The sequence below is a fragment of the Eschrichtius robustus genome, chromosome 5 (genome assembly GCF_028021215.1).
Source record: "Eschrichtius robustus isolate mEscRob2 chromosome 5, mEscRob2.pri, whole genome shotgun sequence".
Classification (NCBI taxonomy): Eukaryota; Metazoa; Chordata; class Mammalia; order Artiodactyla; family Eschrichtiidae; genus Eschrichtius; species Eschrichtius robustus.
In genome coordinates, this window is record NC_090828.1 from 39,610,695 (window position 1) to 39,625,903 (window position 15,209).

The following is a 15,209-nucleotide window of genomic DNA, read 5'->3' on the forward strand; positions in this document are numbered from 1 at the left end:
GTAATCAGTGACAGAGGTAGGCTATAGTGGATTTTACCCAGTTTGGTCAACACCAGAAGTCCTTTCCTCTAATTTTGAGATGGTGTTCTTCCATGTGGGGATAATCTCTTATAAAATATCCATTTTTAGAGTGAGTTAACTTGTATGGTGTTTGTCAGATGTTCTTTTTGCTGTTCCTACTTCAGTGGATCATCATATGCAAGCTTTATTTGATCTAGGAAAAGAGGAAAAAGAAGAATCAGCATGGACTCATCCCTTAAAGAATATACAATTTAGTTGGGTGATGCAGCTAATAAATTATAGAATTACCATAATAGAATATTATCATTATATGAAAGTACCATAAATGTAATATGGATGAATGGCTAAAGAAGTTCAGTGAGAAAAGAGATCAAGATAGGCTTTGTGGACTGCATAGCATTTGAGTTGACCTTGATATGTGAGTAGTACTTGAACATGAAAGGATGGGGAAGAAGTGCATTTTGGACAAAGAAACAGCATGAACAGGGGTATTGTGGCTAAAAAAAATGTGGAAGCAACAGAAAGAAGAGTGAGTCATTTCAGTTTCTTTAGGGAAGCATAAATGCTGTCTAAAGCTCACATAATCCTCCAACCTTAAAAATATTTCCAAAATGTAACAGAATGAAACTTTTACATATAAGTTTTATTTCTAATTTCCCTCTTACTCCCTTTAGTTTCTTATGGATATGATTCCCTTTTTATTAGTTGTTTGCATCTACTCTTTTCATCTCATTTCTTCCTAAATATAATTAATATTATAATATGAATTCTGTCCCCCCACCCCCTACAAAATCATATGTTGAAGATATAACCCACTGTGTGATTATATCTGGAGACAAGGCCTCAAGGAGGTAATTAAGGTTAAATGAGGTCATAAGGGTAGAGCCCTCATCCAGTAGGACTGGTGTCCTTGTAAGAAAAGGAAGAGGCACCAGGGTTGTGCGTACAGAGCAAAGGCCACTTGAGGGCACAACAAGAGGGCTGTGTTGTCTGCAAGCCAAGGAGGGAGACCTCTGCCTGCCAGCACCTTGCTATTGAACTTCCAGTCTCCAGAATTGTTAGAAGACAAATTTCTGCTGTTTGACAGTCTGTGGCGGTTTGTTATGGCAGCCCAAGCTCACTAATACATTAGATAATGCTTATATTGGAGGACTGGGGTTCCTTCCATTTGGTACAAATGATCCAATGAAATACTAAATTTGTGTTGTAATGAGATGGAATCGAATAGATTATCCTGATTCATCCCCAGCTTTTTTTTTTTTTTTTTTTTTCTTGGCCCCAGTCACCTTTTATTTTCTCCTCCTGTTCTTCTGATGCTTGGCATGAATTTGCTGTGCTCACTTTTGGAAGAGTATGACAGTATCTTTAGGAAACTGGCCAAAATTATGACTTGTGTTTACTGAAACTTCTGAGAGAAAGAAAAAGAACAGTGATCTTAATGCTGATTACATTTCACAGCAGATAGAAAGCTCTGTGGTTGGATACCATGTCGTGATGGCAGATACTGGTTAACTCTTTGTGACCCAACAACACCCTGGGCAGTAAACTGGGCGCCTTGTGGTGGTTCACTGCTCTTGTTCTTATCCTAAAAGGGAGATGTGAGTGAGAATAAAGCAATAAGTATGAGCTCTCTCATAGTGCAAAAACCCTGACTTTCATAGAATATATTTGTGTTCGTAAGAAGCTTGCAATCTCTAGACAAGTATGTAGTGAACTACATATGTGACATTAAATATACAGCTGTTTGAAACAATTACTGGGTCAACAATTGTGTTAACACTTAAGGATCGATGGCTATTATGAAGATTAGGTGATATAAAATTTTGCTTCTCACCATTTTTTTTAGACCACTGTATCTTTAATGGTCTAGATTTCAAATAGAGATGTGATGTCTCCATCCTTTCTCTTTCCCTCTTGTGCAAATGACAGCAGATAGAAGTTGAGGAAATGAAGTGGCTTGCCCAAGGCCACAGAAGTAATTCATGGCAGGGCCTAGTGAAGAACTGGAGTTTCCTGATTTCTAGTACTCTTGATGGTTATCATTGTGACTTAATTAGCGAGAGCAGCAAACATTTTCAAAAATATAATTTAACACTTAGAGAATTGTAATTTTCCAAAAGGAGTAAAAGAACTTGTGTTAAGTTTGCCAGATGGCTTTTGTAGTTGCCGTTCTAGTAGCCTTCTCAATTTAAATGTCTCTGCTTCAAGAACACAGTTTCTCAAAACAAGCTAAAAAGTAAAATAATAATATAAAGTATAAACTGTAAGAAAGTGATGCATGCCTCTTAAATAGCATAGAGACAGATCATGGCTTGACCAGCATCGTCTTTCTTTCCCTTTCAGGAACGCAAGAAGGTGGCCTCTGATGATAGATCCTCAAGGTCAGGCTAATAAATGGATCAAGAACATGGAAAAAACCAATAGTCTTCACCTAATTAAATTAAGTGACCCTGACTATGCCAGGACTCTGGAAAATTGCATCCAGTTTGGCACCCCTGGTATGTACTTGAATAACAAGCATACATTACAGAATTGCCTGGAGAGGGCACAATTAACCCAAAATGATGTAGGGCTTTTTTTTTTTTTTTTTTTCCCTTTTCAAGATATTTGTGTCAGACTCATCTTAAATGATTACTTTGTTAATATCTTTCGTTATTTATTGGTAATGAATCAAGTGCGAACTTTAGAGATTATAGTTCTAACAGGTTAGGATGCTTTCTTTGTCTCAAGATTCATTTGGGATACGTCTTCTAATTTAGCTGTTTTAATTTTTATCTGTTGTTTGCCATTCTTTAGTTCTCATTATAGCTCCACTTCTGCAATTAAAAGGGCCACTTGATATGCCAAAAGTATTTTTTTTTTAAATTGAACCCAGTGTTTATATTTAATTTATTTATTTTTTAAATTTATGGCTGTGTTGGGTCTTCGTTTCTGTGCGAGGGCTTTCTCTAGTTGTGGCAAGCGGGGGCCACTCTTCATCGCGGTGCGTGGGCCTCTCACTATCGCGGCCTCTCTTGTTGCAGAGCACAGGCTCCAGACGCGCAGGCTCAGTAGTTGTGGCTCACGGGCCCAGTTGCTCCACGGCATGTGGGATCTTCCCAGACCAGGGCTCGAACCCGTGTCCCCTGCATTGGCAGGCAGATTCTCAACTACTGCGCCACCAGGGAAGCCCTTAAAAGTATTTTAACACAATATTAGTCCAACTATCTCTTTGTTCTTCTCTCGACTTATCCTACAAAAGTGGCAGAGAAGTGAGTGCACATTTTACGTGGCTGACTATTATCTGCCGTTTACAATGGAGAGATTAAAAACATGACGAGAATTTTTCGGTGAAGCTCTATGCACAGGTCACATTTGTCAAAACAAAAGCCAAAATGCTTATGATTTGAGTATGTTGGGGTTATTAGTCACATTTTGAATTCATGTTACCTATCAAATTTTGACTATTTACTTAACCAAGTAAATTGCCAACATTATGAAAGGACAATATATTTAGCCCCAGGACAAGTTTGGCAAATCCCAGTTGCTAATAGAATGAGTGTTACATGGAAGAATCAAAAGAGATATACCGGGCTTCCCTGGTGGCGCAGTGGTTGAGAATCTGCCCGCCAATGCGGGGGACACGGGTTCGAGCCCTGGGCTGGGAGGATCCCACATGCCGCGGAGCAACTAGGCCCGTGAGCCACAGCTGCTGAGCCTGCGCGTCTGGAGCCCGTGCTCCACAACAAGAGAGGCCGCGACAGTGAAAGGCCCGCGCACCGCGATGAAGAGTGGCCCCCACTTGCCACAACTAGAGAAAGCCCTCGCACAGAAACGAAGACCCAACACAGCTAAAAATAAATAAATTAATTAATTAATTAAAAAAAAAAAAAAGAGATATACCAAATAGACTTACAGACAGTTTATTTTTGCATATTAATAATGAGTTAGTCTTTAAAATATTAATTATAATTTTAGGCTTGGTTTGGGTGAGCATGAAATGAAAAAAATCTTTGTCTACCTACAAAATGTTGTGTTTATATATATGGACACACAGACACACAAGTAGTATTTCATTCATCCAACTGGTGTTCTTGGAGTATAGTATAATGATATGGAGTTACCAAAAAAGGGACAACCTGATCTCTACTATCAAATATCTTGCTTGTTAAATGGGCAGGATCAGACAATATATGTAACTGTTATAAAAATAGAAAGTGGACATACTTCACTAACCCTTGTTAGGACCACTGTGCACTTCTGGAATTATAGTACCTGCCTCTGTTACTTAGTACTTGGTTGCAGTGACCTTTCTGAGACTCAGTTTCCCCATTTACACTTTGACCATATAGTGTGAGGAAGAAATGAGTTACTGTAATTTGGGTACTTACGACAGTGTCTCATAAGCTCAATTTATATTTTTTGTTTGGGGATTTACTATGTGGTTTATGTATATTATCTCTTTTTTTTTTTTAATTAATTAATTTATTTATTTATTTTGGCTGTGTTGGGTCTTCGTTTCTGTGCGTGGGCTTTCTCTAGTTGCGGCAAGCGGGGGCCACTCTTCATCGCGGTGCACGGGCCCCTCACTATCGCGGCTTCTCTTGTTGCGGAGCACAGGCTCCAGACGCACAGGCTCAGTAGTTGTGGCTCATGGGCCCAGTTGCTCCGCGGCATGTGGGATCCTCCCAGCCCAGAGCTCGAACCCGTGTCCCCTGCATTGGCAGGCAGACTCTCAACCACTGCACCACCAGGGAAGCCCTATATTATCTCTTTTTTTTATTATCTCTTAATTATATTAGAATCATACATAATTATTTTGTATAATAAGAAATTCACAGATGGTAAGCTATGAATATTTAGAGCAATCAGGGAAGATTTATTTTTTTATTTTTTATTGATGTATAGTTGATTTACAATGTTGTGTTAGTGTCAGGTGTACAGCAAAGTGAATCAGTTATACGTATATATACATCCATTCTTTTTCTGATTCTCTTCCCATACAGGTTATTACAGAATATTGAGTAGAGTTCCCTGTGCTATACAGTTAGTTATCTATTTTATATATAGTAGTGTGTATATATTAATCCCAGTCTCCGAATTTATCACTTCCCCTCACATTTCCCCTTTGGTAACCATAAGGTTGTTTTGTATGTCTGTGAGTCTGTTTCTGTTTTGTAAAAAAGTTCATTTGTATCATTTTTTTTTAGATTACATGTATAAGTGATATCATATGATATTTGTCTTTCTCTGTTTGACTTACTTCACTTGGCATGATAATCTCTAGGTATCCATATTGCTGCAAATGGCATTATTTCATTCTTTATTATGGCTGAGTAATATTCCATTTTATATATGTACCACATCATCTTGATCTCTTCCTCTGTTGATAGACATTTAGGTCACTGCCATGTCTTGGCTATTATAAATACTGCTGCAATGAACATTGGGGTGCATATACCTTTTCGAAATATGGTTTTTCCAGATATATGCCCAGGAGTGGGATTTCTGTTGGTATGGTAGTTCTATATTTAGTTTTTTAAGGAACCTCCATACTGTTTTACATAAGGGAAAATTTCTTGAAGGGATTGGTACCTTAAATACTTCAATTAAAATTACTTAATTTAACTTAAGTATTCAAAGAATTTCCTTGACACAGTAAAAACAAGTAATAATTGAGCATCTACCATGTGCTTGACATTTTGAAGATCTCTATGATCACAGTCACATATATTGATGTTAGTATTGCATCATTTTAGAGAGGAAAGGGCCATACAATCTGTCCAGTGTTTTTCAAACTATGGGTCACAACTGTGGGAGAGAGAACCCACATAGTGGGTCATGACCAGCGTTTTTAAATGAAATGCAATGGAATAGAACATATAAAGCTGCATAGCATCGAGTAAAGGTAAGCATTATTTCATGAAATTTTAGAAGTTTTATGCATATGTGTGTACTTGATAAAGATTTAAAATGTATTTCTTACTTGGAGTTGTGGCCATAAAAATCTGAAATCCAATAGCAATTCTAAATAACCACTACATTTTATTAACAAGGTAAGGTGACAGAGAATGTTAGTTACGTGGCTTAACTAAGACTGTGTCTCTAGTTAAGGGGAGTCTTAAAACTAGTCCCCACATCTTCTGCCTTTGTTCATTGTTTACTGTGTCACTCACAGTTGCTTTAACCTACTTTTTGGAATGAAATAACTTTAAAAATGGATAATGATAATTCACAATGCCTTCTAACATTAATCATCAGAGAGAAGTGAAAAGTTTTAAATCTATGATAGAAAGAGAAACAGGTGGCAGATTTTGTAACTATTTTTATATTTAACCTTCAAGTAAAAGAATCAGCTACTGTTACAGTTTTAAAACATAAGCAGTTAAAGACTCTTCCATTTAAGAAGTTCTCTTAAGATTTTGACCTATTCCAGGACACTGCCTTCTGATCTCTCATCCCTCGCAGGCAGCCTGGGTAGAGAAGGCAGAGGTTTTGGATTCACCCACCTGCCTCTGCTTCAACCAGAGCAGGCCTCCCTTTTTTTGTTGCTTATACTGAGTTTTAAGATAAAATCCTCTGTGAAAAAAAAGTCTCCTGCTGCTTAAAAAACATGTTTGAAAGCCAATGTTCTAGAAAACAGAGGTATATCTGTATTAGCTACACCAGTGGATAAGGTGTGCCTAGGATGTTATTCATGTTAATATTGCTGATAAGGCAATTTGTTCACACCTAAATAAAACTGGAAGAATAAAAGAATATTTTTTTAATTTTTAAAAAGAAATCAACTTGTATAGAGGAGCTTTTAATGGCTTTCCATTAACTCTATGAAAAAAATTCTTTGCATTTAGAGCAAAACCTAGCATTATCTGAGCCTTACTTATTTTTATCTTATCTCCTAGCACTTTCTTTTCTTCCCCCCTTGCATATAACGTAACAGGGAGGCAAAACTACTTCTGGCTCAATGTTTCTTTCATTTGCTCATTTCTTTTTTCATTATTCATTCACGTAACAAATATTTATTTTGCAAGTAGCATGTGCCACTGAAAACAGAGCACGCACAGACAGACTTGATCTCTGCTGTCTTGGAGCTTATTGGTTTAAAGAGAGAGACAGAGATTACACGTGGGGTGAGGATTAGATGGGAGTACAGGGTACACGGGGGCAGGCAGTACATATAACAACATGGGGCTGTTTCTCATCTCTTAGCTTTCGTCTGTGCTCTTCCATCCATTTGGTGAATTACTTTAATTTTCAAACACCTTTTTAAGATGAGGCTCAAACACCTTTTTCTGTGACATCTCTCTTAACCTCTCCAATGAAGTGCCAACGCTGAAGCTTTTACAGATTTCTATGGTTGCCCTACTATTGTGTACATAAATGTTTCTCAACTCCAGCTCTTTGAGGGTACCCAGTAATTGATTAATCTGCTTTGAATACAATATGCTGCACAGCTGAACATACTATGCAGATTTTTTCCTATTAATTTGAAGTCTAACATAGGATAATGTAGATAATTCATAATTTAAAAACTGATGTCAGTTAATATCCTAAATGCAAAAGAAATATGAAAAGAATACTTGGTTCTCTTTGTTGCTAAGAACAACTGCTTTGAGCAAGATGATCTGCCTTACTCAAAGACATTAGCAGCCATGTGTTTGGATTCCCAGTCTTGGCTTTCCACAAGGTTTGCAAATACTGTGATGGGCTGGCTTTTGGGAATGGGAAAGGAGGTTTTTACATAAACCAGAATATTGTTAACTTTGATGATAGAAATATGAAGAGAAGCCTGTCTCATAAATTTTCTCCTGTATTTTAACATGAAACATACTTTGATTTAATTAAAAGTGAAAGAAATCAAAAGTTAGGGTCAATAAATTGAGAGCATTCTGGGTAATTCATGTATATATGGATTTTGGGGGTTTTTGTCTTTGTTTTTTTCTGTTTTCAAGCTTAGAATACTTTTGCTTTTCCAGTGAGGCTTATAATAGAGTAAATATTCAATGCTGAGAACATATTTCTTTGAACTCTGGACGCTATAGAAATCTTTCCTAACAGGCTTAAGACTTTATTCTACTGGTGAGGAAATAAATTTTCACTTTTGGGGAAAAGAATCAAGTCTGTAATACTTAAGTTTTATAGTGTATATTTTAGCTTTGAAAAAAGACATTTATACATGTTAATGTAGACATTCTTAATTCCTTGTGAAACTAAAACAATTTAGGGAGAGTAAGGGATGAAATTGTATAATATTTTTTAGTAAAGAATAATTTAAATTTTAGATTTTATGCAGAAATTGTTAATAAAAGTTGAGGCAATTAAGCAAAACTTAGATGTTATAATATTTCATGAACAGAATTTCAGTCCATAACACTCTAGCAAATTAATAGATTTTAAAAGTCTGATCATTTAAAAATAAAAATGAGAAATTGATATCTATTATCACTATTATTGTTTAACATTATTAGGAAAGTTCTTTTCAATGAGGGTGCTATAATATTTGGAAAGAGGAAACAATATTATCATATTTGTAGATAATATATTTCATCTAGAAAACCAAAAAGAATTAACTGAAAAGCTATCTGAAACAAAAACTTAGAACAACTTTAACAAGGCATAGTGAAAAAAAATGAGAAAATTTCACACACACAAAAAAAGAAGACTTGAGTAAGACATCAGTTTTTTACTGATAGGAAAACTAAATGTTGTGAAGACATCAACACTTTCAGAAATAAACATTTTAGAAATAATACTAGTTATTATTTCTAAGGTTAACCTAGAAGAAAGTACAGAGGCAATAAAAATTCAGAAGAAGAGTAAATTTGGAATTAACTGTTCTGGAATAAACTCTAATATTGATACATGTAAGCCTTTAATGCATTAGAAGGTAAGCGTTATAAAACAACGGAAAATGATAGGTCATTCAGCAAATGGTGCTGCAAAAATTGGTTTTGTGGAAAAACATATCAAGTCATAGTCTCTTCTTACACCAAAATGTGCTCCAGATGAATTAAAGAGTTAAATATGAAAGAAAAAAAGAGAAGACATAAATGCTAAAAGAAAACGTAGGGGAATAAGTTGTCTTTGATGGGAAAGAACTTTCTAAGAAAATACACAATGGAAAAAGATACAAAAGGAAAAGAATAATAGATTTGACTCTACAAATTTATAATTTAATCCAAGAAACATTATATAAAAGAAACTTAAGAGAGAATATCAACAATATTAAAAAATACAAATAAAGTTTAAAAAACTAGCACATTGTGACAGTTGGTGCCCATTGTTCCCTAATAACCGTTCTCACCTCCTTACTATTAGCACCCCCTGTGTTTACCTGGGCACATTGCATTCAGAGTAAAGGAATAAATTTCCTAACTTCTGTCATCATGTGACTGTGGTCTGGCCATCAGGATGTAAGTGGAAGTGCCATTTGTGATCCCCAGAAAATATCCTTAAAAGATACTTCTTCCTTTTCTGTTTCTTCTTTTTTTTTTTCCTGATGGCTGCAATGTGCATGTTCTCTGAAAGGCTATTTTGGCCAAAGAGATAAAGCTGTATGCCAAAACTGGTGAATCAGCAAGATGGCAGGAACTTGGATCTCTGACAGTTTAGACACACTGTCCTTCCAGTCTTGGACAGATTACCTCAGGCTCCTCTTCACATGAGATATAAATTCCTTCTTGTTCGTGTCACTATTATTTGGGGTTTTTTAATCATTTGCCGCTGAACCTAATGGTGAAAACATACCCCACGATAAGAAAATGGGCAAATATTTTAGCATACAGTTTCTAGAAGAAAAAGTATAATTAGCCAAAGAGCACCTAAAACATCAAGCCCAAAATACAAATTTTAACAATATTTTTTACCTATCAAATTGTAAAAGTCATGACTATAGTATTTAATGCTGGCAGTATCACACAGTGGTTAAGAGAGCTGTGTAAGGAGCCAGATTGCTTAGTTCAAGTTCCTGCTTTGTCATTCACGAGATGATTTAACTGAAAATTTTACTACAGTCGCCTGGCTTCAGTTTCCTCATCTGTAAAACTGGGGTAATAATATTTGATAGTTTTTAAAAATTAATTAATTAATTAATTTGTTTATTTTTGGCTGTGTTGGGTCTTCGTTGCTACATGCGGGCTTTCACTAGTTGCGGAGAGCGGGGTCTACCCTTCATTGCTGTGCACAGGCTTCTCACTGCAGTGGCTTCTCTTGTTGCGGAGCACGGGCTCTAGGTGCGCGGGCTTCGGTAGCTGTGGCACACGGGCTCAGTAGCTGTGGCTTGCAGGCTCTAGAGCACAGCCTCAGTAGTTGTGGCGCACGGGCTTAGTTGCTTCGCGGCATGTGGGATCTTCTCGGACCAGGGCTCAAACCCGTGTCCCCTGCATTGGCAGGTGGAATCTTAACCACTGCGCCACCAGGAAAGTCCCCTGATGCTTTTTAAAGTTGTGAGGATAATGACAAAATAAAATGCCAACATGATGCCTAGTGTTCGTAAGTACAGTGATATTATATAAAAACAGGTTTAAAAACAGCAGAGTGAGTGCTTATTGCAACTCTGAAACCTCTACAGCCTTTCAGGAAAGTAATTTGGCAATATAAAAAACCTTTAAAATGTTTGTAACTGTTGACCATTAATTGCACTTCTAGGACTCCAGCCTGGTTAAGTGATCAGAGATGAACACAGGGGTCTATTCAAAAAGATGTTCACTGCAGTATTAACAGTTGGAAAAATGGGAACAATCTAAATAATAGATTAATGTATTTAATATACTATCATGCACTCATATTATTTACCCATGAAAAATAATCATTTTATTCAAGCAGAAAATTATAATGAATTTAAAAATCATCTGACATACCTGTTTCTGTTAAAGTCTCAGCAGCGAAGGAAATTGACAAGACAATTTTAGGACTTTATTTAGCCAGGAGTAACCTGTGGGAAGAAGTGCTGCAACAGAGATCCAAATACCTGTCATCCCAATGCCCTGAGCTGCTGCTTTCCCATCCAGAGTGCACATCCCGTCCCTCGAAGGACTCCTACAAAATGCCATGATTCGAGTTTGGCTATGGTAGCACCCCAAACACCAAAATGTAAGACTTCAATTTGGCAAATGTATCAAGTACCTTAGCAATGTCACTGATCTTTGATCTGGGATTCCCTTTCTAGAATGCTTTCATAAGAAAATACTGTATAACACAAAGTTGTTGTAGGCAGTGCTACCTATAATCTTGAGAACAGGAAACAATCCAAATATCTAATAATGGAGTATTGGTTAAAAATGAGAGAACATTAATATTATAGACTATTATGCAGTAATTAAAAGCATGTTTATTGTTTTTTTTAGTAACATGGGAAAATATTTATGCTATAATGTCAAGCAAAATAATTAGGATATGAAATTAGATATATTGTTTAGTCTCAACTGTGTATAGAAAAAGATAAATCAAAAATACTGAAAAGAAAAATATTTAAATTCATATGTAGTTTTATGTCATTTTTCTATCAAGTTATATATGTTATGAATAAATTATGTAAAATATTTTGGGGAGGGAAAGATTAAGAAAATATGACTAGAGGTTGTTTTTCAGTTTCATCTGTTGAAAGGTAAAGTGAGGCATATCAAAAATTTTGAGAGTTTGAGCAAAAATCCATTTAAACCAGGAGGTGCCAAACCAAAAGTGATAAGGAGCGTCCCTCCAACAGGAGCTGGGGAAAGACGTATACTGTACAGAAAAAGTAAGGAAGCAAAGAAAGGAAACTATTTGATTGACTGCAGTTTAAAGCCTATTTGGCTGCTTGTGATTGGTTGTCCTTCGAGTTTTGATTTCATAACCTTGAGGCATTTACAGGCTTAAATTTTGGTTTACTTATGTAAGCTACCACACCTTACAGCCGTCTCAGTCTAATGGCCTCCTTGTTTAATTAATTTAACATTCCTTTATTTTTTCTCTGTATTTTCCACATGTTCTACAATAAGTGTGAGTTACTTTTGTAATTGAAAAATATAGTAACCGTTTAAATAACTACAACTAGATATGCTTTTTCTCTGGTGTCTTATACCTCGCTGCCATCATACTTGGGCATATAGTGAATCCCAGATCGGGGGAGTCCTGAGTGGCACTCTGACTAAAACTATGGAAGCAGGCAGGATGACCAGATAACCCCACCAATGAAGCCCTTTCCACATACACCCACTTATTTTTATGGCATCATTTCTTTTTAAAATTATTTCTTTTGGCAATTACCCATTTTATTTTATTTATTTATTTTATTGAAGTATGGTTGATTTACAAGGTTGTGTTAATTTCTACTGTACAGCCAGGTGATTCAGATATATATCTATACACACATTCTTTTTCACGTTCTTTTCCATTATGGTTTATCACAGGATATTGAATATAGTTCCCTGTGCTATGCAGTAGGACCTTGTTGTTTATCCATTCTATATAATAGTTTGCATCTGCTAATCCCAAACTCCCACTCCATCCCTCCCCCCTCCCCACCTCCCCATTGTTCTCTATGTCTGTGAGTCTGTTTCTGTTTCGTGGATAAGTTCATTTGTGTCATATTTTCGATTCCACATATAAGTGATATCATATGGTATTTGTCTTTCTGACTTTCACTTAGTGTGATAATCTCTAGGTCCACCCATGTTGCTGCAAATGGCATTTCACTTTTTATGGCTGAGTAGTATTTCATTGTGTATATGTACCACATCTTTATCCATTCATCCGCTGATGGACAATTTAGGTTGTTTCCATGTCTTGGCTATTGTAAATAGTGCTGCAATGAACAATGGGGTGCATGTGTCTTTCCAAATTAAGAGTTTTCTCTGGATATATGCCCAGGAGTGGGATTGCAGGATCATATGGCAACTCTAGTTTTAGTTTTTTGAGAAACCTCCATACTGTTCTCCATAGTGGCTGCAGCACCAATTTACAAGAAGGGTTCCCTTTTCTCCACACTCTCTCTGGCATTTGTCATTTGTGGAATTTTTAATGATGGTATGGCATCATTTCTTTATACTCAGAAGACAAAAATAGTTTTATGCGTAACTAGAAACAGCAGCAATTTAGAAGGCTGAAAGAATTTGGAGGGTTGAAGGTTTACAGTCAATATTTAAAATAACATGAAATATTTTTCTGACTTTATTCCAGTGTTGCTAGAAAATGTTGGAGAAGAACTAGATCCAATCCTGGAACCTCTTCTACTAAAACAGACCTTTAAGCAGGGTGGGAGTACCTGCATCCGACTTGGGGACTCTACCATTGAGTATTCTCCAGACTTCCGCTTCTATATTACTACCAAGCTAAGAAATCCTCATTATCTTCCTGAAACTTCAGTAAAGGCCAGTATCTAAAATAAATGTTTCTTTACCAGATTTTGCAATTAATGGCTGTATTTTCCTCCTGAGCCATAAGAAAAACAGGTCTTCCTAAGTAAAATGGATTTTGTCCTTGTTTGGCATTTCCTGAAATTGCTATAATAATTTCCAAATGTTGCTTTTGTATGTGCATGCAAGTAATAAAGGAGCCTTCAGTATGCAGTGAAAAAAGACCATGAGAATCTAATTTCTGCAATTGATATTATTCTTAGATTTTTCATTGTTAAAAATAGATGACATATATGCACATTTTTCCTTTGTAATAAATGATAATATGCTAATTCTTAGAATGGGAATTCAGGAACAGAACGCCATTCTTCTTTCTCAGAATAAGGTTGCTGCTATCTGATTTTATATAGTTATTTAAAGGAACTGTTTTAGATCACTCGTTCTTTTAAAATACTAAAAATTCCTTTAAAAAGTAAAGTTAGTTCAAAGTTATAGTCAGTGACTAAAATGACTTGAGACATTGATCTGTAACCAAGCTTCTGGAGGTTAGTCCATTTTTTATTCCCAATTCTTAGCCCTGGTTGGCACTTGATAAATGTTTGATAAATGTTTGTAGAATGAGCGAATGAGGAAGGGAAGGATAGTTTTCATTTATAGAAGCTAGGAGGAGGGAACATTAAGAAATATTCAGATTTTGAAAGAAACATATAGAGGCAAGATTTATCCAGAGGGTCCAAATGCTGTCCTTTATTAGAAATACTTAAATTAACATGGGCGTCTCTCTGTAGAGCCAGAGGAGGCACTAAGATGACATAATTCATGCCCTCCAAGGTGAATACTCATGGTCCCTGCTCTCAAGAGGCTTACACTGTAAATAAGCTGTATGTCAAGTGACAGTATTTATGACTAGGAAGACATAGAGGGACAGAAGACATAGGGGACACACTTTAGACTGGACCTTTAGGGAAGTCAGGAAGACTGGGGGAAGGTGGGGTGACCCTTGAGCTTAGTTTGAAAGACACAGTGTTAAAATATGAACATTCTTAGCCACTGTTTTCAGTTAATTAAAATAAACATGTTTTATAAACACCTAAAAATTGGGTCATGTATTCACCTATTAGGAGAGGCAGTATCTGCTAGTAGTTAAGAGCATGGATTCTGGAACCAGACTCCCTTGGTTCAAATCCCAGCTCTGTCACTTGCCAGTGTGACTTTGGCCATGTTATTTAACCTCTCTGTGCCTCAGTTCCCTAGTCTATAAAATGGGAATAATAAACGTCTATCTCATAGAGTGATGTGAAGACTAAATAATCTATGTAAAATGCTTGCAATAAGGCCCAGCAATAGTGTTATGAGAGTTAACTATTAGAACCATTATTTAACTTTTAAATATATGTGAAAAAGAATGACATATAAAAGAAAATAAATCCCAACGCTGCATTACCAAAAAAAATTTTTAATAAATCGCATGGAAAACCTTTTTTACTTTTCATTAAAATTTATGAAAATATCACAAATAACATAAATAATAATTTATGTACACTAATAACTAGTTATAGTAGAAGTCATAAACCACTGTGGAGAGGAAACTATTTTATGATTCAGTATTGAAATCCTTCAGATCCCTAGAGCGTCTTATTGCTTCATTATTTTTAATTGCTGGGATTGATTAAACAGGGATTAGAAAACATAGTGAGGCGGTTACTTGCTTTCATTTACAAATTAAAATTCTGCCTCTTGATCTTATTTTTAGGATCTTTTATGTACCTTTTGCTTTCAAAAGTACCCAAGGGATGGTATTGTGCTGCTATAGGTCTTTTGAATCTAAATGAAAATAAAATTATGAAATCATATTTGTATGATTTTAAATGTTTA

The 15,209-nt window shown here is 35.9% G+C and overlaps 1 protein-coding gene across 4 annotated transcripts in view; it reads left to right on the top strand.

Annotated features, from left to right (window-relative positions):
- Positions 1–15,209, top strand: part of DNAH7 (dynein axonemal heavy chain 7) — a 225,785-nt gene that overhangs the window by 152,816 nt on the left and 57,760 nt on the right. For all 4 annotated transcript variants that reach the window (XM_068544746.1, XM_068544747.1, XM_068544749.1 and 1 more), the window contains 2 exons: positions 2,365–2,519; positions 13,159–13,349. In XM_068544746.1, coding sequence (XP_068400847.1) covers positions 2,365–2,519; positions 13,159–13,349 — 346 coding nt within the window. The remainder of the gene's footprint in view (positions 1–2,364; positions 2,520–13,158; positions 13,350–15,209) is intronic.